Source organism: Schistocerca piceifrons, chromosome 2, assembly GCF_021461385.2.
Source record: "Schistocerca piceifrons isolate TAMUIC-IGC-003096 chromosome 2, iqSchPice1.1, whole genome shotgun sequence".
Lineage (NCBI taxonomy): Eukaryota > Metazoa > Arthropoda > Insecta > Orthoptera > Acrididae > Schistocerca > Schistocerca piceifrons.
Genome location: NC_060139.1, coordinates 569,728,960 through 569,754,524, shown reverse-complemented (window position 1 = coordinate 569,754,524; position 25,565 = coordinate 569,728,960). Strand labels below are relative to the sequence as shown.

At 42.7% G+C, this 25,565-nt stretch overlaps 1 protein-coding gene across 1 annotated transcript in view; it reads right to left on the bottom strand.

Moving 5' to 3' along the window:
• LOC124775589 (ankyrin-1-like) overlaps positions 1-24,864 on the bottom strand; it is a 63,863-nt gene extending 38,999 nt beyond the window's left edge. Inside the window, exon 1 of the mRNA XM_047250419.1 lies at positions 23,918-24,864. Within this exon, the coding sequence (XP_047106375.1) occupies positions 23,918-24,864 (947 nt within the window). The remainder of the gene's footprint in view (positions 1-23,917) is intronic.
• Positions 24,865-25,565: the final 701 nt, after the last annotated feature.

The following is a 25,565-nucleotide window of genomic DNA, read 5'->3' as shown; positions in this document are numbered from 1 at the left end:
GTGACTCTTTGTCTTTAGTCTTCATTACCCAAATACTTAGCTGCTACTTAAATCGCTTCCATGACCCTATTGATGTCTTTAATATTATGGTTGTGAAAAAATATACCTGTCGTTGCGCAATTTTTTTAACTGCATACTTATTTTGACTGCGTAATTTTTGGGACTTTTTGCATAGACTTCTTGATGTTAACAGAATGAAAGTTACAATTTATCTTCCTGACAAGTAACTTTTTATAGCATCATTATAGAGTATGGACATTGTATTTCTTAAACAATTTCGCTTTTACAGCTATTACTGTACATGATGGTCTCTATTAAACCTAAAAATTTTCTTGCTCATGGGCTCGCACCGCGTGAGAAATGAAGAACGACGTATTACACAAATTCTCCCAAGTTTTTGCTGCTTTTTTATTGACACTTCGTTATTTGTGTGTCACGAGCTCGCTTATGCATTTATGATATTTTCAGGTGATTCTGCAATGAAGATACAATTTTTCGTAAATATGTACAGTAAAAGTATTTTCTTTATGTCTATAGCCAAATATGTTATATGGTTTACTTGGTTCACGCGATATGATATTATTACATATTGCACCCTGCAGCGTCTTTTGCAGTCCTACTGGTCACCTTTATAATAGAATTTACGTAGCACTTACGTATGTTTGATAGTTTTCTGCGGTGATGTTTCTATGTTTACAATGAATTTTACTTGCGTAAAATCAGCGCTAATAAGTACATTACAAAGATAGTAGAGCTATAATTTTTGGTTTCATGTACAACGATATTTGTGTTGAGCATTCTATTGTCTTTTAACTGTCGTGAAGTGTTGAAAAATTATATTTTTCGATTAAGGATGCCAATAAAGTTTCCTACATTTTCTTCATGCTTTATTTCTGTGCGCTAATTAAGAATTTGGTTTTTGCACGTGCCTGTGTGACTGTGCATTTCCAGCTCTTCCGGGATATTCACTGTATGTCGTTTGGATACCCTACTTAGAACCTTTATTGCATTCTCCATTTCATCTGCTTTGTATTTTTGGTTTCGTAGGTGCTTTTAAAATGTAGACTAATTGCCCTCACAGTTACATGTGTATTCCTTGAACCTTGTTCTGACATTTCTACCTGTTTATCCGACGCAGAATTTGCTGCAATCGTCTCAAGAGATTTTGTACATTTCTGGATTTGAGAAGTGAAGATTATTATATTTTCCTGATTTTATTTTATTATTTTTTCAAATTATAATTGGTACAGAATAATAGCTTTATTTTCGTCTTTTTAAATGGACTGTTTAGTTTCCTTGAATTATTGCCAACGTATGGCACTGCGACGCGGATTGGTTTGTTAACGGTTCCTTCCTGTCTTTTTAGCGTTATTTCTCTATGTATTTTGGGTGTGTATACTCCTCATATAGTCGGCGTACCATTGTGGGTTTGAACGAATTCCGTTGTGCTTTGTATTGAATGTTTTTATTTCCTTTTGTAGAACAAATGGATCAAGAGGTAAAAAAATAAAATAATCTCTTTCAACGATTGCAGCATATATATATATATATATATATATATATATATATATATATATATATATATAATGTTCAAGTAACATATCCAGGACTGTGAGAACAATTACTCTATATTTTACACGCACCAAAGCAACCAACAACAGAGAGAAGAAATAGAAAAATCCAAGAAAAACTCCATATATGGTACCCAGAGGACAAACGATGAATATCGTGGAAGATCTAGAAATTTACAGTCACACAGGCTCGTATGCAAACAAAATTCAAAATGAGCAAACAGAACTAAAGCATAAAAACAGTCTAGAAAACTTTGTTGACATCCTAAAAGAAAAAGGATTTATTTTTACCACGTCACGCCATATAAAATATACTCAACACAAATTTATTTATACAAGAAACATAAAATTGCAGCTATACTGTATTATTTCCAATGTACATACTATTGCTGGTTTTCCGCGAATAAAATTCATTGGAAACATATAAGCATCACCGGAGAAAACTGCCAAACATACGTAAGTGTTATCTGAGAGATAATGAAAAAGATGCTCCAGGGTGCAGTATGTAGTATTACATCACACGTCTCAGGCGTAAAACAAGAAAGTACTAAGATACACGTAAGCCATATAATTCTATATTGTACCTTAGACGTAAGCAGCTTACTTTTACAGTATATTTTTACAAAAAAATGTACCTTCATTGCACAATCACTTGAAAATGGCAAAAATGCCGAAACGCGGAGGGGGAGATTAGTGTTTAACGTCCCGTCGACAAAGAAGTCATTAGAGATGGAGCACAAGCTCGGATTATGGAGAGATGGGGAAGGAAATCGGCCGTGCAGTCTGTCAAAGGAACTATCCCGATATTTGCCTGGAGCGATTTAGGCAAATCACGGAAATCTTAAAACAGGATGGCCGTATGAACCGTCGTCCTTCCGAATCTTCCGAATGCGAGTCTTGTGTACTAACCACTGCGCCACCTAATGCCGAAAGGAGCTCATAGTATTAGGCATATAACGAATTAATGAAGTGTCGATAAAAAGCAGTACAAATTTGGAAGAATTTATGAACAAAAATAGAGAATTTCGTCTGTTTCTGCAGGATACAAACGTGGAACACAAGAACTTTTCTAAGATGGCGTAAACTGTTTCTCGGTATTTGCAACTGAGGCAGTAATTTCTTTTTTTACTGCTTTCAGCTTTTCTTGCTACAGCTGAAAGCATAGCGCAGCGGCTCCCAAGGGAATCATCGAGCCTTAAAAAGCTATATACTGCAACACCTTCCTCGAAATTTTGTTATTAAGACGCTTTAGCAAGTATTATTACAGTGAGAAACTGTGTGTTTGTCTTGAGCCAGCGTAAGTGACGAGGCGCTAATACTACTAATTCTATTCCCAAAACAATTAGTAGATAGTATCCACATACACCACTGAGTGTGTCTGAAAAATTATGTGACAGTACGACGTATATATTTCAGGTGAATGCACGTTACAAGCATTGAGATCCGTGAGAAACTTACTTTTGACTAAAATGGAACGCAATTTACCGATACGACATTCATCCAGTGTTTCATAACTACAGACTTTCAGGAAACCTTAAGTATAATTTCAACTCATATCTAAAATTTTTCTCGCTTAGATGTTTAAAGTCAAATATTGAACTAATTAACTTATCTGTGAAGTAATCAGATATCTGAGGCTGTTTTACATATGAGAGTTAGATTCTTTAAACAAATGGAGTTTACAGTTGCTACTAATGAACATAAACGCTTTGGACTTGTCTTTGTCTCAGAGGAGTAATGTGAGGTGCAAGTTTGCTGTAACAAGTCACTGTTTCTTTAATTCCACCGTCAGGTAGATGGTAGATTTATATAGATCAATATGGGATTTATGTGTTGTGTCACGAATTCGGAACCTCCACCCCCCGTGAACCGTGGACCTTGCAATTGGTGAGCAGACTTGCGTGCCTCAGCGATGCAGATAGCCGTACCGTAGGTGCAACCCAACCGGAGGGATATCTCTTGGGGGGCCAGACAAATGTGTAGTTCCAGGAGAGGGGCAGCAGCCTTTTCAGTAGTTGCAGGGGCAACAATCTGGATGACTGGGATGACTGACTGAACTGGCCCTGTGATATCAACCAAAAAAGGATTGCTGTGCTGGCACTGCGAACAGCTGAAAGCAAGAGGAAATTACAGCCGTAATTTTTCCAGATAGTTTCGAGCTTTACTGAATGGTTAAATGATTAGGGCGTCCTCTTGGGTGAAATATTCCGGACGTACAATGGTCCCCAATTCGGATCTCCGGGTGGGGACTACTCTAAAAACGGTTCAAATGGCTCTGAGCACTATGGGACTTAACATCTGAGGTCATCGGTCCCCTATAACTTAGAACTACTTAAACCTAACTAACCTAAGGACACACATCCATACCCGAGGGAAGATTCGAACCTACGACCGTAGCTGCCGCGCGGTTCCGGACTGAAGCGCCTAGAACCGCTCGCCCACAACGGCCGGCGGGGGGTACTCAGGAGGACGTCGTTGTAGGACGATCGAAGCAGAGAGAATACAAAGTGTCAGGAAGTCTGTTCTGAAAATGCAGCGTTTGTATGGAGTGTAGCCATGTATGGATGTGCAACATGGACGATGAACAGTTCAGACAAGAAGAAAATAGAAAGTTTTGAAGTGTGGTGCTACAGAAGAAGGCTGAAGATTAGATCGGTAGATCGCTCAGCAAATGAGGTGGTACTGAATAGAATTGAGGACAAGAGGAATTTGTGGCACAGCTTGACTAGAAGAAGGGATCGGTTGATAGGACACGTTGTGAGGCATCAAGGGATCACCAATTTAGTACTGGAGGGTAAAAATCATTGATGGAGACCAAGAGATGAATACAAAAATCAGATTCAGTATGATGTAGGATGCAGTAGTTACTAGGAGATGAAGAGGCTTCCACAGTATAGAGTAGCATGGAAAGCTGCATCAAACCAGTCATTAGACTGAAGACCATAACAACGACGACTTCGGAGTAATCTGTCGCATTGTACCATCATATTTTGTTAACTTGATGACGGACGTTTAACTCCGAAATTTGTTACGTAATGAAGTAAACAGTGACTGGTAAGATTAAACGCGTTGTTATATTCGTTATTAATAGCCACGGTAAAGCATAAGCAAAGATTTTTGCATTTCAAATGAAGTCCGTAAGCATGGAGCTGTTTGGCTGATACCAAGTAGTGATATTATTTTGAGTAAACTGACCGATGAATTTCATTACGAAATCGTTGCTGAAGACTGAGACAACTGCTTTTTACTGACGCACACGATACGCACCAGTGTTACTGCAGGTTGCAAGTTTTTTTCTGTGAGAATGGCTTGTTTAGCTATTTTAATGCTCCCTGGATCATGTTACGTGACATCTCACTATGCTGTACTCGTATTAAGTTCAACGGGTTTACTGCTTTCAGTTGGAAATAATACACACTGTATGCTCATATACGAAGTATATCATTTTGTACCTATGTAATGATTACTGTTAGTAATAACGAATGTTCGGAAACATACAAGTACGTTGGTGGGAACTGTATGATTACACTTACGGCTACGGCCATGGTTTGAAAACGACGTGATGGTCCCAAACTAATCACCACGAAGAAATGACTTACAGCAACAGTGACGGATATTAAAGGAACGAAAAGGAAATATCTCACATGATGTTTTCAAATAGACACATTTTATTAGTGATAATTGGTCTACACGCTGACAATTTACTCGATGTCCTTTCGGCAACGAATAGTTTGAGATAGGAAACCAAAGGAAGGAGAAACTGTATGTTACATGATTTGAACTGAGAACAAGATGAGCAGGACAGTCACTATGGCATATCCTGAGTCTCGAAAAAAAATATCGTCACCGACATAGCTGAGAAAAATATACCCGTTATTTGCTACTTTTACATGGTACAGAAGATGTGTATCATTTCTTATCGCCTGAACACAAATTCACACTGGCATGAAGCCATGTGAGTAGCGCTGGACGTCACAGATACCAGCAATAATTCTCTGACTCAAAATTACCAGATATTCTGAACGAAGAAGTAGTAGCAGCGACTACTAGTCTGCAGTGTGGTTCTGTAAGAGACGCTGAACTCAGATTGCATACCTCCTAACTGCTTCGAATTTTTACGAAGAATTAGTGTACTCACATCGTTGCAGTCGTGTTGCTGTTCTGAAACTAATGTCGTACCGTAAATCGTGCATCTTCGTGGAAGATATTTTGCGATAAGATACCACAGCTTAAGATAGGAGTCAATGAGCTGTTTTATCACTACCTGAAAGTAAACTACTGTGGCAGCTAAATGTTTTGCTCTACTTTAAAGAAGATTATATCCAATGCAATGCCTCTTTACAAAGCAATAAGTCATAACGCTTTTCTTTTAAATTATATGCAGCATGACAACGAGATTCACAGTTTAGCGGAACTTCTTACGATTGTCTCCAAGCTTTCACACCACTCAGGCAGTTGCATATAATTTCAGTGCCGGTTCACCCAGCCTCCTATGTTGCACAAATGTAGGATGAGGGCAGAAGCGAAATTAGAATCCGATGGAGCTCTTGAGCGACGGGTCACCACACCTATGAGACTGAACTCGTATTAGGAAATGTCGGAGATCAGATATCCGTATAGCCATCAAAGCTTAGATTCAGTGGCTTTTTAATGAGCGCCACACACACGTTAAGTCATCACTGAATGCTTCAACTTCACAAGCTGTTGTTATCTCTTCAGTCAACCCAATAAATTAGCCATGACTGCTCTGTGCATACCACACTTTCGGAAGTCAGCATCGGAAAATTCTGCTACTACCGGGGATATTCTTAGCTGTAAAATTAACTCTGCTCTCTGTACTGGAATACGAGGGTAGTTTGAAAAGTGTGAGAAATGCGATAGAAAGTAACGACTTACCACAGTCCAACATTTATTTTTCAGTGCAGCTCTCTAAACACTAGTGCACTTGGTCCAGCGATGTTACAATGCCTCAATTCCATCTCACAAATGAGGTTCGACCAGACCTGCAAAATATCTGTCAACTTCGGCTATCAGTTCGTCGTTTGAAGAAACTCTCTATTCACCGATCAAAATTCTGAGACTGGGGTAGGGATGGAAGTCTAATACAAACAAATCATGAAAATAAGCAGGTGTGGCAATAAATCATATTTTAGTTCATGTACTTTTGCGATGGCAACGACGTTTGTGTATGGACTCGCGTTGTCCTGATGACAGATGACTTTCCTCCTTATCAAACCTTGCCTGTTTTGCATATATTTTGCTGTCGTTGATCCATGAAATCAGCATGGAATTGCCCCATAGCTTTGTGACCAATGGGAAGACAATCTATCAGCAGAATCCCTTTCGCATTCCATAAAACTGACGCCAAGACATTTCCGGCCGACCATACTGCCTTTGCTTTCTTTGGCGGTGGTGAATCAACAGTTTTCCACAGCTTTGGTTGTTGATTTGGCTCTGTAGTAAAGCAGTGGGCTCCAGCTTTCATCTGTGGTCACAAACCACCACAAAAAAAAATCATGTTGGTTGCTCTGAAAACGGATCAACCATTTCCATTCTGATGCGTTTCTGATCCTGCGTTAAAGGTCTGGGGCCCCAGGCTAGTAGATAATTTTCTCATATCCGGTTCCACTGTCCAAATACGATGTGCCCGTTCAGATGACATCCGTACGGATTCAGTAATTTCTCGTACATTCTAGCAGCAATCCTCCATAACCGTTCTATGCGCTTTTGCAATAATTTCTGGGGTAGTGGCACAACTTGACCGACCACTACGCTGATCACCATCTAAAGCCTCCCTACCAAATTTAAACTCGCTTCTCCACTCGGCTACAATTGAATATGTAGGAGCGGGTCCTCCCCCTACCCACTCCCCACCCCACCCCCCAGTGTGTTCTGAAAATCGGTATGAATTTCTTAATCACTGCTCGAATCCTGTTTCTCTATCTTCACAAATCGCTAAACGGGAACAACAACAGAGAAAGGTCAGCGCCAGAGTTCTCTACCCAGAACACTGACTTTTCAACTGTTTATTCATAAAGCATAACCTATAATAATAGGTAATAACGCGGGAATCTCGTTGCAATAGCACTGACATCTGGTGATGATCCCATGAACTTTTAAAACTACTCTTGTTAGTTATAAGTTGTTCATAAGTATGGTGAGTACCTGTACAGAGAGAGGCAACAAACCATTGAATAGTGGAGCGACATTACTTGTGTAGAAAACAACTACGTCACTGGAACACCAGACTTACTACCGCAATGAGTCGAACAAAAGTATTTGTAACAGTGCTGTCTCCTGTGGCTGCATAAAAATCATTAAACAGTTGGAGGCTCTGCAGCTCATTAGCAGTTAGACGTACGTGAGATGCTAATTTCACGCTACTTCGTCCCTCTACGCATCGGAATAAGATCTTGTTGGACAAGAATGAGGAATAAAATACCCGGTGGCCTTATCCAAGCGACCATCCCGGCATTTGCCTTCAGCAATTTTATGATACGGTAGGACCTCTCTATCCGATCGGCAGGAGGTTGGTTTCAATCATGCTCCACACTAAATGCGAGTCTACTGTCATTACGACAGCCACCTGGCGGTGATTCATCCGAACTGCCAAGATGGCGGTCGATGCTGTTACTGTGACGAGTCACTCTTTCATATTTTCAATAAGCACACGCTCACGGAATTGAGTGACAAAACCTTATCACGTCGTACAACACTTCGTCACGATTAGAATCAGAGATACGCTGCGTATTTCTTATAGTTTTTCCCTTGTTTGTGTTTTTCTTCAAGATATCTTGTAGTTTAATTACATCAACATGTGGCATAGTGTAACACTCATGTCAGCACATTTGAGCTATTGATGATGAATGAATCACTCGTTCCTTTTCTGACCTAGCCAACCGATGTTTTGCCGAAAAGTTTAGAAAAATTGTGGTGAAGTTATATCTGAATTCTGCAAGCAAATTTATAATGATGTATGCCATTGTTCTCTTAAGTAAACAGACCCCACCATGGCTTTATATCAGGGAATGGAAGTAGGAGAAACGTATTGACGAGGTACAGAAACTACCGTCGAAGGGTCAGGGAACGGAAAGGAGAACTATAAAGCTGACAACAATCAGTCGCCGAGAGGGCTATCAGTGTCTCTAACAACACACATGATGAGAAACTTCAGAATGCACCTATGGACTTGCAAGAACATGTGGAGATGGCAGCAAGTGTTAATGAAACAAAGAAAAATTGAAAAACAGAGATACTAGATAGTCTGAAAATGAAAATTAATGCGTTGACTGATACTGAACCGACGAAGGCACCATCCTGGAAAAAATCGCAGAAGATAGATGCAGTACAAAACCACTTCTACACTTCGTCGCTCTTCAAAATTATCAATGCCAAAGTACAAAACGGCAAAAGTGTCTTCTTAGAAACCAAAAAGGACAAGCAGCAATGAAGCTGAGGATTGAAATCCAAAAGCCTGTTTCGAAAATATACAAATCGTACCAAACCTGTGTTGCATGTCAAAGAATCTCATGAGCTGCAAAAAAACAGCTGGATAGCAAAACATTAAATCCTGGGCAGACGACCCACATGATCCATCGATCTAGGCTTAATTTGGATTGTACAGTTATAATTTGATGTAGAATGATACAGACGATGAAGAAACCTGTGTAACAGAAAGAAATGCTAAACGGCCGTTGATACAAACTGGAATTAAGAGCTAGAAATTTAGATCCTGACTGACAAATCGTTTTCTTATACGAACGTCGATGGAGTTATTACCAACCGAACACTCAATATTTTTTTTATTATCACATCTTCCAAATTGGAAGTTTGCGGAAATTCTCAAAAACTAATGGCGTCGCTGTTGCAGTTCTGGAGGAAGTACACTGGTGTGCAAAACTTAAGGACGAAAGTAACTTTCTCATGACATATCCATGCCAAGTAACAGAGTTCAATGAAAGTTGGACCAAACACAGAAGAAGGCCTGAGATGGGAACACGTAATGCGTACAGGAACATTGCCGAACATGATTGTTTTGGTGATCCAGGTGTTACGATGAGGGGGGGGGGGGGGGGGCATAATGTTGCATGGGCGTAACGACTTCCCTATTAATCCCATTTATAAAGGCAAACAGATACTTAAAAGGAAAAGCAGGGACAGTACACAATAGACTTTTTCCTTTTTGGAAAATATTCCGAAGACGTTTGCCGATGGAAGCACAACTAGAAAGTGAAGGTAAAGCCTAGAAGTGGTGGCATGGAGCCCCGAAAGAAAATAAAAAATAGCTCAACATGTAGCACAGTAGCTTTCAAAACAGTGGTATGGCTCTGACCCGGATCTAATCTACGTCATGAAAGCTGACCTAGTACACTGGTTAGCGTGCGTCTTTTCTAGGCAGTTATCTAAGCTCACTTTGACAGATACTAGATTCTTTCCCGATTTGGCAAGGGAAATAAGACACGAAATAGTTGAAATACGATAACGCGCAGAACAAAGTGTAAAAGATTGGCACACGGATGGTGCACACGACTTCTATATTTTAGTTTAATTGATGACTCTGATGACAAGGAGATATCCCCTCAAAAACAGAAAACAGAAATTCGTCACGTCATAAAAACTGCAGTTCCAGTGCAAAGCATAAACGCAAGGAAAGAAAGGCAATCGTAGCGTTGTGGGATTAACCTGTAACAAGGTTGATATGAGAGTAATAGTAACATCTTCCCATTCTGTCTCGTGGTGGTGGTGGTGGTATGCATAGGGCGCTCAACAGTGGTCTTCATCCCCCGTATTTAACTGATGGGAGACGAATGTGGTTTTATTTATGAAAACTATGCAAGTCATGTTAAAAAAGGAAAACTAATCCTCAGCCACCCTGGTACAATCACTCTCACGCACACTCACACTTTTACGCAAAACAACAAAATATGTACGCTTCAAGGCACTTTGTGATCGAAATACGCAGACCATAACTACACAGCATCTAAAGTAGTGTATCAAGGAATGGTGCCTGCTCGAGCAATTGGAATATACAAGATGAAGAAACCACTCTGGAAACTCTTTACACTCTCCTGCCTAAGACGCCACTAAGAATACCAGACGCCACACAGAATCTTAAAATACGGACCACATTCGATTCATCGTCTACTCTACTTAAACAGGGGGCGGATCAGCTGGTAAGCTGGTTGCAGCTCTCACCGCTTGGTAATAGAACACAGTCTGTTAAACTAGGGTGTACACATACCTGTATACGCCAAGCATTGCATACTGCCAGAGGAGGAATCCGCGCGACAGAGGACAGTGCCCTATCTGGAGGCGCGTTAAGAGTACTTCCTTCAGCCGCAGCGAAATGAAGGTGGAACGCCACGGTCGTGTCGCTGGTTTGACCGACCGTACCTCCTCCCACAGACGAATGATCGTCTCCCTCAACACTGAGGAAACTGCATGTGTGGGGGCAGCACATTCAACAATCGTATTTTCCAAACAGGCCCTGTTAGCTGCATCACCTGCTACTTCTCTCCACAGGACGCCCACGTGCCCTGTCGCCCAGAAAATGACAACTCTTTGCCATGTCTCTGTAAGTAGAGAAGGGTGTCGTGCATCGGCTGCAGATACCTTTCTGCTGGATACAAGTGAAGGATAGTCTGAAGGGCAGTCGCTGCCAACGAGGAATTGGGTAGTAGAAAAACACCACATCTGTTCCAGTTCCCTCAAGATCGCATGTATTTCAGAGTTATATATTGTCAGTGTACCAGATAGGCGAATGTTGGGAACCCATTCGGGAAATAACACAGCACAGCCAATGTAATTAGCCTGTATAGGCGCATCAATGTAAAAAATAACACAGAGTGCCCAAATGAAATTCTGTAAAACATCGATTTACAAAATTGCCTGCAGTGAAATACATTTTTTACACTGATAAACCTAAAAAATGTATGGGTCTTCTTATTAACCAGGGCAGCGAACAAATTCAGCCCCGATGAAGCACAGAAATATGGTCTGCATTGAGAGGTAATAAGTCCTGCCGCACACGAATCCCGAAAAGCTTCATTGCTTGCGGCTTATTTCTGAAGAGTCCCTCCACTGGAAGGCGAGAAACGGTATGGAATGTCGGGAAACGTAAAGTGGAGATTAGGCTGCATACGTACCCTAATTTTTAGCATAGGCCAGTTAAAGTGCGACAAAAACGACTAAAATTAACACAAACACATTTCTCCGAGGAAAATTCGAAATCTGTACTACCAACCCACTCCTCCAGCCGTCGTATCGTTAGGTGCAACTGTCGAGTGGTCTTTACAAGGCTGGAGGAGGTGCAGAGTGTATCAAGGTCGTCCACAAACAATGAAGTAGAACTGGAGGCTTAACCGTGGACTCACTGATGGCAATTTCAAATAACTTCAAACACATCTCTGAGAGATGGCATCACCGACTCGATATAGAAAAAATGCCCGGTAAGGAAGGACCGAATGAATATTGGTAGCAGTCCCCGAAAGCCCCACTTGTGAAACTGTCCAAGAATGTGATGCTTCCGTATAGTGTCGTAGGTCTTCTCAGGATCGAGAAAGGTAATAGTCAGGTGTTGACTGTGTAGGAAAGATTGTTGTGTTTCGGCCTCCGGCATGGTAAGGTGAGGGTCGAATGATACCTCCGAAACCCACACTACGAGCGACAAAGTAGGTCCCGCTAATACGACGGTTGACAATGTATTCTAGCGTCTTTCCTATGTGGTTACTGAGAGCCAAGCTACAGTAACTGAGCTAAGCGCGACCCTTCCCTGGTTTCAGGAGCACTAAAATCGCCTCCTTCCGGGAATCGGAAAAGTCTCCACTCAACCAAATTGTATTAAAAAGCAATAGGAGATTTCCTTTACATCCTGTCTGAATCACTGTAACGCGCTTCCGGGATTCAATCGGTAACTGGTGCAGTCTTATTGACTCGAGACAATGCACTCTCAAGCTCCCACAAAGAACATCTGTAATTATATTCCTCGGTGTTGGTGGAATAGAAATTCCACCACCCCTCTCCATCAGTGACCGATAGCGGTAGAAAGCTGGATCTAGATTATCAGTGGCAGTAACCGAAGTAGAGTATTCTGCCATTGCCCGTGTGGTGTCCCCAGACATAGACTAGAGACACCTCAGCCTCAGTACAGCAGTGCTCTGACACATTTGCTGCAAATTCTCCTTATGGCTTCCCATTCCTTTAAAGAGCTAGTGCGTCGATTTATCGAGTGCAGAAACATTTGCGAAGACCTCTTCTTCGTCCTTTTTATTGTTTTCGAGCCTTTGTCGGTGCACTCTGAAAAGCTGCGAGGCTCGTAGCAGATGGTTGGCATTTGAACCGTCGCAATGCCATGCGTGTAACCTTAATTCCGGAGCGACACTCATCATTCCACCATGGCACATGTCACCTCCGAAGTCGGCCTGAGAACTTTTGGGATAGATGCATCAGCAGCACAGAGGATCACGCTAGTGATGCACACTATTTCGGTGTTCAAAAACAGCTTACCATTCACGTCTTTCATGAATATATAAGGATGGACTCAATCTGAAGGCTGATTTGAACATCGCAATACTTTCCTTTGCATCTCATCTACATCTATCCTCAGGAAAACCATGTGAAGCGCCTGGCAGAGTGTACGTCTCATTTTACTACCTATTAGGCTTCGTTACACGCAGTCGCACATGGAGTGTGGAAGAATGATTGTTTAAATGTCTCCTGACCGCTGCAGTTAGTTTTACCTTCTCTTGGTGATCCCTACCGGGCGGTTATAGTATATGCTGAAATTCGTCAGTTAGTACTGTCTGTTGAAACTATGTAAGTAGGCTTTCGTAGGTGGGCACTTATAGGTGACCTACTGCCTAACGTAGTCTCCGAAGAATGGTACACGCGCTACTTTTCAGGTTTTCACAGCAGAGCCACAGGTTAATAAAGACAATAACCACAGGACCGATTCAGGATTGTACCCCGTTCCTTTGTGTCTACGGTCTGACACTTACCCATTTAATCATCACATTATAACGACAATATTTCGAAAAAATCCCGTACAGGACGATATTTAATAAAGAAGCAAAAGAGTTTAGCTTCACAACGAATTCGTTAGGTACAGAAATTTAGTTCGGATTCATCAAGGAAATCGGTCGTGCCCTTATTCAGAACAATACCTGCACCTATCTGAAATTATTTAGGGACCTTGAGAGAAATGAACTCTTCTTTCAAAATCAGGTGAAAACGTAGCTGCGTGATAAATCACACGAAATGAAAAACTGACGGTTTCTTTTTTCGTTATTAATGACAATGCATGTTTCAAAAACTAACTCCAGAAACAAATGTCTTCATACACTCTACACAAGGAGGAGGAGGATGAAATTAATGTTTAACGTCCCGGCGACAACGAGGTTATTAGAGACGGAGCACAAGCTCGGATTACGGAAGTATGAGGAAGGAAATCGGCCGTGCCCTTTCAGAGGAACCATCCCGACATTTGTCTGAAACGATTTAGGAAACCTAAATCAGAATGGCCGGACGCGTGTTTGAACCGTCGTCCTCCCGAATGCAAATACAGTGTGCTATCCACTGCGCCACCCCACTCGCTCACTCTACAGATGAACGTTGTTACAGCAATGAAGTTTAATTTTTTGTCAGAAGAAACCCAAAACCATGTTCCGAAACAGTGTCTGGTTTCTCCACTAGACAGTGCCACAAGTTCCTCCTAAAAGTAACACAACACACACACAAATGTCATACTAACTAATGTAAATCCACTCGGTGATGGAGGTTTAAACCTTTGAAACACGTCGTGGAAATAAATAAAACGGTGACTGGTAATAGTAAACTTGTTGTTTCATTTAATGTCAATAACAGTCACGGTAAAGCCCAACCTAAAATATTCGCATTTAAAGCAATGAAGTAAGTCAAATCAACATCTGCACTGCCTGATAAAAAAAGTGAAGGACCCAGAAGACAGACATGGAGGTCAGTGTAACTTCGTACACGTACACATTATCGGCGCGTATGTAAGTAATTAGAGTTGTACTTCTCTGTGTCAGGCAGAACGGCCTGTAGTGTGCATTAGTGTTCGTGTTTAGTGGTATTACCAGGCCTGGTATGGTATATAACGGACGTTAGCAGCATCAGATGTCGAGTGATCACTGAAAGGGACAGGGAAATGCCGCATACTAGTGTGAGAAAGCATCATCAGCAGCTGACAGTGTATGAAAGAGTCCTCACTACGGGTCTCCATTTGGCCGGCTATTCAAGTAGTGCAACATCCAGACTAGTGCGGCATTCGATTGCGACAGTGGCCTGATGCTGGAATGCATGGGGTGTTTAGAGGCGGGATCGCCGTGTTGTAGAACAAGCACGTCGCATCCCCTTCGCATCTGTGTCTGCTGTCCGAGAACAAGTAATTGTCTCCCTGTAACAATCTATGTCATTCCGCAACAGTGGTCGGAGGCTAGCGGCACCGGGACTATGAATTTACCGCCCCATACGTTGGCTGTTGTTTGCAGTGCAATGTGAACGGCTGCGTATGGAGTGGGTGCCGCGACCGTGAAGCATGGACTGCTAAATGAATGGCATCGCATTGTGTTCAGAGGTAAATCGTGGTTCTGCACTACCTCGGACGACTGTCGGCGAATATGGCGACGGCCTGGGGAGAGGCCCCAATCTTCCAGTGTTTTGGAGAGGCCAACGGCGTTACTCCGGCCAGCTTGGTGTGGGAAGCCTCAGGGATGATTTCAGGTCACGGTTGGTAGTGGTTGAGGGAACTCTGACGGCACAATAGTACGCCTCCGAGATGTCTTGCCACGAAGGGCAACAAAACAGGGCGTAGAATACCGTTAACGTATCGCTGTGCTCTAAGGGTCCCGCGGATGACAACTAAAGGGATCCCGCTTTGAAAGGGAGTGGCACACCTGACCGTCGGTCCTGGTTGTTGGCTATATGGCGTGCGGCAGTCACGTTGGTATCTCACCGCTGTGCGGGCAACTCCAAACACGTCTTGGGCCTGAAATCTCATTTACTGGAGTAGAAGGTCTTCATTGATGAATCCCGCTTCCAACTGAGCCCCGATGTCCAGCGAAGACGTATCTGAAATCTCCCAGTCAGAGGTGTACAAATTAGTAATATCGAACTGTATTATTTTCGTCTCTTGGTGACATTCCAAACTTTTAATTTTAAAAACACCAAAATCTGACTCTTAGCAACTGAATAATTATTTTTATGATTTTTTTCGTCTTTCCATAAAGAAACCTAGCTAATTCATGGAGCCCACTGTTTACATCGGACTAATTGGATGATTTATTTTATGGATCTTGAACGGAGAATGTAGCCTGGGAACTTGTGGATTCATGTTAATCAACTGTTTCCTATGAAAAGGCCTTAACAGGTGTTTGACGTCGCCTACATACTTTTTTTTTTGATGAAGTAGAAGTTGAATCCTCCTCCAGTTCGTAAACTTTGTTTGTTTCAAGAAATTTTAAAGTTTTAGAAACGGATTGAACCTTGTTGGCAATAACTACAGCATTACATTTATTAGATTTTGCTACAAAGTCTTCATTTTGCTTTAATTCAGCATTAATATTTTTTAATCTTTATCTTGTGGACACTAACCATAAAAATTCAATTTTACTGAAAACATTACGAACATTATGGGATATTCTAACCTGCTGCAAATTTTCCATTTTTACACAATTAAGACCAATTTTAAGATCTACCGTAAGGTTTCCTACTATATTTGGATTTGTAGCATTTGCCGTTACATTATACAGGATGTACATAAAGTTCGGGAACAAACGGTTCAAATGGCTCTGAGCACTATGGGACTTAACATCTGAGGTCATCAGTCCCCTAGAACTTAGAACTACTTAAACTTAACTAACCTAAGGACATCACACACATCCATGCTCGAGGCAGGATTCGAACCTGCGACCGTAGCGTTGCACGGTTCCAGACTGAAGCGCCTAGAACCGCTCGGCCACCTGCGGCCGGCCATCCGGAAACACTTTCAATTATTTATTGCACAAAAACCAAACGTTGTACAGATATCATACATATGTCATTTTGAAGAGAAAGCCTGAAAGTTTTTTTGCATGTATACCACCACAGTGTAGTTTTTTAATTTGCCGATAGTTAGCACTAGTCGCAAACATGGCGGCCAGGCTACAGAAGGAGACAGCTGTTTCATGAAATGGCCTACCCGGTCACCAGATCTCACTCCGTGGGGCTTTTTTCTGTGGGGACACATTAAAGATTTGCTGTGCGTACCGCCTCTACCGCGTGATGTAGCACAGCTCCGGGAGAGAACACAGGAAGCAACAGCCACAGTCGACAATGCCACGCTGGGACGGTTATGGCAAGAATTCGATTACCGTACTGACGTCTGACGGGTCACTCATAGTTCGCATATCGAATAATTGTAAAAACCTTTCACAGTTTCTCTTCAAAATGCAATATGTATGACATCTGTGCAATGTTTAGTTCTTGTGTAATAAATAATTGAAAGAGCTCCCGGTCCTTAGGTACACCATGTATTTGAGCCATTCTTCAAGAGATTATTTTCCTCTTCTGTAAAATTTATTTGAGTCTTACTTAACATTCGACTGAAATATTTGTGATTAGACTTTTGAAATCCAACGTCATTACAATACCTTGCTACGGGAATAACGCTTTTGAGTTTAGCTAATTTCTTTTCATGCCTTTATTCCACGTATTACATTTCAACGTTGTAAAATGTTCAGTATTTGTGTTATAATACGTTTGAAACATTAGAAATGATTTTCCTTCTGAGTCAGATACCTTGGTCAAGGTTTTTACAGAAAAGTTAAGCAAATAGTAAATAATTTTCACTGTTTCCCTCCGAATTCTGTGATAAATCATTGCCAACTAACACATTTTAAGCTCCTTCGGTATGAAACCGCTTGATTATATAATCATTTACACTAAATTTAAATCTAGCGCCCTCTAGTGTTATACTCTACATCAAATATATCTTTTATCATCTGGCAACAGTGAGATGGCGTATTTCCGGTTCTGTTAGTTGGGACGCAATAGCTGTACTTGGTCTAGGCTGCATGGTTGTCACAAAAGAATGTTTTCTTCCTCTATAAACAACGTACGGTGTTCTTCCCTTAACAGTACGCCTGCATGTTCTTTCCATATAGTATCATTCAGATCTGACGCTGATAAAATCATACCACTTCAGACCATGTAAATACAATCTCACCCAAAGCTACACGGTATATAAGTCAACATGTGCTCACGGAAAACTGTTGCTGACTCGTGTTGAAGAGCAGATGTACCAGGACCGATCCTCACCTCTGTCCATTTCCGGACTGAGCGTGGAATGACAAGCATCAGCTCTTCTCTGTATTCATTGCAGTCATTCCTTAAGGTATACGATGAGGCATGCAATATTCGGTTTTTAATTTACATATCCAGCTGTTCAGCGCAAGCCACTTTAAGGTGTGTGGAGGAGAGTACTTAACGGGTATTATACCCGCTTCGTACGTCCCTACTGCATGCGCGGAAAGAACGACTAGCGGTAATCCTCCACGTGACCTGTACTTCCTCTGACTCTTTTGTCGTACTGGGTACGTATGTGGGAGGCAGTAATATGTTTTCCAGCTTCTGCGGTGTCTACAACTGCAGTTTGTTAAGTATTTCTGTACTCTTCTCGGGCTTACAATAACATAAGCGACGAAATGTGACGTTCTGCGTTGAATCTTAACTATCTCTTCTATTAATACAACCTGGCACTTATTGTTAACACCCGGAAAGAATGTTCGTTTCATTGGCTGACTTTACTTTCGGTTTTCGACAAATCTACAAGTAATATTTTGCTTTCGAATCTATAGTACGTTTCTCAGATAGCTATTCTTACGCTTGTATTGAATTTGATTTCCTTACTACAACTGGAGCCATTTTCTCATATTTTAGCGAGTAGAAACGGCGGTCATCAGCTGCTGGTCGCAGCAAAACTGCGACGATACTGAAAAGAGCAGCAGAAAGCTTACCAACTTCTTCCCACTTCAAGTGTACCCACTCACACTTCAGCCTTCAGAGTACCGAGCCATCGTTGTTTACTTATTCCTTACACCTATACAGAAGTTCTGATCCTTCGACCCTGTGTTAATCGCTTTCAGCCTGCCGCTGTGACCGAGCAGTTCTAGGCGCGTCAGTCCGGAACCGCGCTTCTGCTACTGTCGCAGGTTCGAATCCTGCATCGGGCATGGATGTGTGTAATGTTCTTAGGTTAGTTAGGTTTAAGTAGTTCTAAGTCTAGGGGACTGATGACCTCAAATGTTAAGTCCCATACTACTTAGAGCCATTTGAACCATTTAATCGCTTTCATAATACGAACTTACCATTTAACTTTACAACCTGTTGTATCAATGAAAGAAACCGTAATGTTATAAGTAGCAATCAAAATGTTTCCGTTTAAGGACATTGCTGCAACATATATACAATATACCGCGACCCCAATGCGGGTATATAAGCACCGACGTGTGCAGTAGGCAAGAGATGAGTACGGCATTCGTGTCTTTCTAATGTGGAAGCGGTAAATGTGGAAACGTGAACTATTACCAAATACGGCCCAACAAGACCACTACGCTGTTATTTTTGTCTTAGCTGCGAAGGACAAACACCAGCATACATCCGCCGGAAAATCAAGAATGTGTATGATGCAGCATATCTGTAGAAAACCACCGTTGCGCAACGATGCCCCAAATTCCGTAGTGCTAGAGGTTCGGCACAAGACGACGGTCGATCTGGGAGGCCAGTCTCATGCGTTATGGGCAAAAACAATTAATCCTAAGTGAGAGCCTTATTGCCCTAATCTCTCCCCATGCGATTATGAATGATTACCTCAATACTTACGGCAATTTTGCCTTATTGGCATACCGATTCGGCATTGTATGTCTTTCGAACGGAAATTTTTTGATCACCCATTATAAGTCTCATTCACGATTTTTATGTTCTTTTCTTCTTTTGATCTTTAGGCTCTTATTTATCGCTAACTTCATCTTTAATGCTCGAACTGTGATTTATCGTTTTGGTCTCTACTAAGTTATTTCAGTAAAACGTATGTTTAGCACAAAAAAGTATTACGAACCATAGCAGTGGAGGGAAAGGGGCTACTCGGAAGCGAAAGAAGAACAGATGTAAGTTAAATTTAAATCTTCCGTGTACTGCAATGTCACTGGTTCGGTGAGTGTTGTTTGAGATCTCCCATAATGTGCTAAAAGGTTATTTCTTGGAGAGTGATGTATGATCACTGATAAGTTATTGCCTCTTGTTGATGCATTTGTAACGTAAATAAAGTTTTGCCTGTGTTCAAAATTTGAACGCATGTATTTATGTTTACAGACTATGGGCGGAGATTGAGGAGGAGGGAGTGTGGTTCCAGTTTTGAGATGTTCAGCAAATGTGCTCTGCATGCTTACATTTCCTACAATTCTGCGACGACCTGAGTGCTTTATTCTGAACTTTTTGCGTATTTTCCCCACACATACCGACTCGATCTCTTTATAAGTGAGTTATCGTACTGCTGCTACAAGAAAAAAGGAAAGGGATCTTTCCGGAGACTGTTCTGAAATGTAGTACAAGAAATAATCAACATTTCACCAATAGATTTTATTTATTGCTGTTTCATCCTTCTTTGCCCCTTGTGGTTCGTCATGGGAGCAATTATACAACTGTTATTCGGCCAAGTTTTTTTTAAAAACTAATTACAACATATGTTAAAAATTTGAAACATTGGTATTAATCCCATACATTAGATTGGTTCAAATGGCTCTGAGCACTATGGGACTTAACATCTGTGGTCATCAGTCCCCTAGAACTTAGAACTACTTAAACCTAACTAGCCTAAGGACAGCGCACAACACCCAGCCATCACGAGGCAGAGAAAATCCCTGACCCCGCCGGGAATCGAACCCGGGAACCCGGGCGTGGGAAGCGAGAACGCTACCGCACGACCACGAGATGCGGGCCCATACATTGGAGTAAAAGTAATTCTTATTTTGTGATTTACATGTAATATGTGGTGATTTTTTTCATGTATGCATTACATAATATGATTCAAATGCAGGATGAGAACAATGTTGATTTGTGTGTCAACGTAGTGTTGAGGACTCGCACCAAAGGCATAGCGAGTCGGAAGAAAAGAAGTTTGCGTCTAGGATGTGACAGAGAAAGAGAGGGGGGGAGGGGTGAGATATTAAGTTAACGTCTAAACATACGCTTTATGAACAGAAGGGATTGAAACAAGACCAGGTGCGGAGAAAGAAACACTCTGCGTTTTATGTGATACGATGTGTTGATGCCAAGACGAATTTAATGGTCCTGAAGCAGCTGTTAGTTGGATTCAACTGCGGTAGGGCATGGATTGTGGAGGTGTAGAATTACCGGCATATCTTGTTAAGTGTTAAATTATTTTTCTTGATTATTATTAAGTTGTAAGCGGCTCAAATGTTCCATTCATAGCCAGAGAGAAGCTTCAAATCGGAAAAAATTGCAGTAAAAGTCTGAAATGAGACATTTATTTACTTCACAAAGTGGACAATAACATATAATATGTATCACATGTTAACCTATTTGTCATCAGAATTCTCACTATCGACATTTACAAGTGATGAAGTGAGTGGTATTGCTCAAATGATGATGTAGCGACGTAATTTCACCAAGAAAGTGTAGATGTAGGGCACAGACAGGGAGGATGGTATGCTGCGGTTAAGTGTATCTGAAGGAATAGTCAATAATCTGGGATATGACAGGGGCGCTCATTTAAAGCACATAAGTTCATATGGGCATATGCCCTATTCCGGGTCGTTTCTGAGATAGGACACATTTAATGTACACTTATATTTGGGTCAGTGGCGCGCACATTTGTGTCTTACTCCCCGAACAACACACTTAATAATCATTGATGGTCGCGGGAAAACCCATGCGCTACAGTGGTAACCTAATTCCAGGTGCGTTTTTGGATCAATGTTAGGTGCGACATGATCAGTAACATATTCATAGATCCGGTCATTCTGGAGGAGCGAATGACTGGACAGAATTACTTGCATTTCTTTTTTTTTCAATTCGTTTGTTATACACCTCGAGAGGTATCTTTGGGTACGCGGACTGCGATGTACTTTCAGCATGACGAAGTCTCTCCACATTTTACCAGATGTTTGCGGGAACATCTACACCAACAGGTGGATTGGTCGTGGTAGTACAGTTAACTGGCCACCAAGATCGCCAGATCTCATGCCATTAGATTTTTGTTCATGGGGCTGGATAAGGTATAAAGTGTACAAACGACACATGAATATGCCAGATAAGTGCTTGGTCGGATCATGGACGCTACCGGCCTAGTTAGGCGAAGTACATATGCACTCAGACAAACAAAACAACATGTTCTTTCAAAAGTGCACAAATTCATTTGAGATACTTGAATATTTATTGTGAATTGTACAATACGGTATGTACGATAATCCTTGAAGGTGAATTAGTTAAAATACGTGTTTTTCAATTATTGCTTTGTAAAACACATGTTTTATATTTACTGATTCTTGTACGTGTGTAAACCTGACAACGTACTGAACAGTATAGGAAATAAATAACGACGTACATTAAATGGGTTAAACCTCTCGGAAACAAGTTGGAATAGAGCATATGTCAATATGAATTTCTTTTTTTTCTTCTTTTCTTTCTTTTTTTGCGCTTGAAATGATTGCTTCTGTCACATTCCTGAATGCTGACCATTCCTCCTGGGACACCCTATATACGGGAAGAGGATAAGATACACGGCGTAAGATGCTATGGACATAAACGAGATCCGAGTTGAGAAAGACTATTTTAATACGGCCTGGAGTTGGTAATGATTTGAGGAGAGAGGGTACGAAAAGATGAGATGAGATACAAAGTGGCACGTACGAGAATGTAGGAGGCCAACAAGAACAGGAGGAAACTAATATCATAAGATGGGTATATCTCATGAAGTTTCGAAGTGTGAGCCGAAGTTGCTTTGTGACTGGATGCGAAGTGTTTGTACGTCATGGATTGAGAGGATTTATTGGTTTTGGTGCTGCAACATACCAGGAATGCTATTTAATTTGAAGCGGTGGGATTGATGGATAATATTTAGGTAGGAGGAAAATTTTCGAAGAGGGAAAGGTTGGATTTCTAATGATCAGTGTGATAATGGTTTCGTAGAGCTAAGAGGAGCGTTCAGTAAGTAGTGCAGTACATTTTTTCTCGGTCAATTTCTGTTGACAAACTGCGGTATTTGTTGCGGGACATCGTGGAATTTTCCCGCTTCAGCCTCTATAGTTTCATGAATCTCCAGTAGGTGACGGCACAACACGTAGCCATCAAAATAGTGTTGGTACAGGAGGTGCGTTCCGAGCACTAAACTGTCATTGAGTTCCTCTTGGCAGAAAACCACAGAACCATAGATATTCATAGGCGCTTGAAACATATCTACGGAGACATCGAAATGAACAAAAGCATGGTGAGTCGTTGGGCGAGACGTCTGTCATGTCACAATAAGATCGCGCAAACCAGTCCCTCATGCCGCCCTGCTGCACACAGCTGTGACTCCTGCAATGTTGGTCTTCAGTGAGTCCGTCACCACTAAAAGGCAAAAAACTCCTTCTTCTCCACAAGACCGCAGGTCCTCACACAAGTCTACACACCTGAGAGGAGCACACAAAAGTTCATTGGACTGTTCTTCGTCATCTATTCCACAGCCCAGATCTCCCACCTTCTGACCTGAGCCAATAAGGGATGGACTCCGCAGGAAGCAGTGCGTGGATGACAGGGAAGTTGTTGAAACAGCAAGACGTTGACTGCGACGACGTCGACCTGTAGAATGGTACCTCGCTGGCGTACAGTCCATTCCAGTATGGTGACGTGGGGCGTCGCACTGATCGGAGATTATGTTGAAAAATAGGGTTTTGTGGCCAAAGGAGTGGGGAATAATATGGTGTATGGAATCCTGAATAAAGCCAACCTGCTTTCAGAAAAAGAATGTACTGCCTTACTTGCTGAACGCCCCTCGTACATAACAATTGCGAGAACGTGCCATTCAATCACCAAGTCTGTTTTAAGACACATCTACAAGTCCCTCTGTACGCAAGATCACATCGGCAGCGTTCGGCGCTTTATCGACGGCGTAAGGAATGCGGTTGTCAGCGCGGTCCAGCAGGGCGCTGATGAGCCCGTTGTAGCCGACCAGTCTGGCCACCTGTGCGGCGGTCCTGCCGGCGGCGTCAGTGGCGTCGGTCCTGGCACCGGCGGCGACGAGCGCGGCCACGGCGTCGGCGCAGCCCCTGGCGGCGGCGCGCAGCAGCGGCGTGTCGCCCTCGGCGTCGCGCGCCTCCACGTTGGCGCCCGCGGCCAGCAGCACGCGCGCCACCCCCAGGTTTCCAGCGCGCACCGCGTAGTGCAGCGGCGTCGAGCCGCTCGAGTCGGCCGCGTCCACGTCTGCGCCGGCCTCCACCAGTGCCTCCGCCGCCCCCGGGCAGCCCGCGGCCGCCACGGCGTGCAGCGGGGTGTCGCCGTTGGCGTCGCGGGCGTTCGGGTCGACGCCGGCAGTCAGCATCGTCCTCACAGCCGTGCCACTGCCCTTGATCGCCACGCAGTGCAAGTCACTCCATGCGCCGCCCCAGCTGGAAGTCTGCTTCAGAGCGAGGCGCACGCCCTCCACGTTGCAACTCTCCGCTGACAAGAGCAGCTGCAACTTGACTAGACAACGCGACACGCCCCTGCCGTACAGCGCCTTCAAGATACCTGTGTGGCCAGCTTCGCTAGCGAAGTGCACCGCCGTATTTCCTTCAGAGTCCCGAACCTCTGGGTCAACCCCGGCATCCAACAGCAGCCGGAAGGCATGGATGCTGCCACTGGCGGCGGCGACGTGGAGCGGCGTGCGCCCGAGGCCGTCTCTCTCCTCCCAGTCGGCGCCCGCGTCCAGCAGCAGCCGCACTGCAGCGTCTCTCCTGTTCGCGGCTGCCACGTGCAGCGGCGTCGATCCCTTCCCGTCTAGACTCGTCGATGACAATCTCGGGTCCACTGACAGTGCCAGCCGCAGCAGCCGCAGGTAACCGCCCGTGCAGAAGACGTGCATTAAGGCGACTGCCGTCTCCAAATCGGACAGCTTTCTCTTCGTGGTTATGAGCTCCTTTGCTGACAACCCGTTTTCCAACATTCTCTCTATCCATTCCCACGCATTTGTCTCCTCTGCAAAACGTATAGGAGACCACTTGAAGACATCTTCCAGTCTCCACTTTTGTGCTGAGGTCATTTTCACGATTCTATCCTGAAACAGCAACAAAAGAAAGTGGGCTAGAGGTAAATAAAATCATTTGTTTATATTTCAGCAGCTATTAAGGTTTATAACTGTATTTGTCCAACATTGTACACAGGAGCTCAAACATATTTATGCATGATTTTACAGTTCAATGACGGCACAATTTGTAGCTCGACAGATACTGTAACAGTACTCCACTTCTCGCCACATGCTTATAAGCATGACAGGTGTTATGACCTCTACTGCGGCGTAGATTCGCTGTCTCAAATCTACCATACGATACCTCAAACCCTTGGTGTGTTAACAATGTCCCCTTGCACTAAAATCCAGAAATCCAGTGGAGTGACATTGGGAGACCGAGGGGGCCAGGTAATGGGACCCACCACTTCCAACTCAATGCTCAGGAAAGGCCTCATGGTGAAATTTGACAATATCCCCATGATAGTGAGGTGGGGCATCATCCTGCTGCAAAATTGTGACTGGAGGCATCTGTGGACCTGTGGGGTTCGGCAACATAAAAAAGTAAAGTTTCTGATCAAAATACTGACACGAATTGTTTACAGAATAATGGCAAAACTAGTAAAAATTTACCTCGGAAAACATCAATATTGGTTCTGGAGATATTTAGTGACTCGCTAGGTTCACTAACCCTACTACTTGCCTTAGAAGGTACACTAAAGAACGGCCTATATACG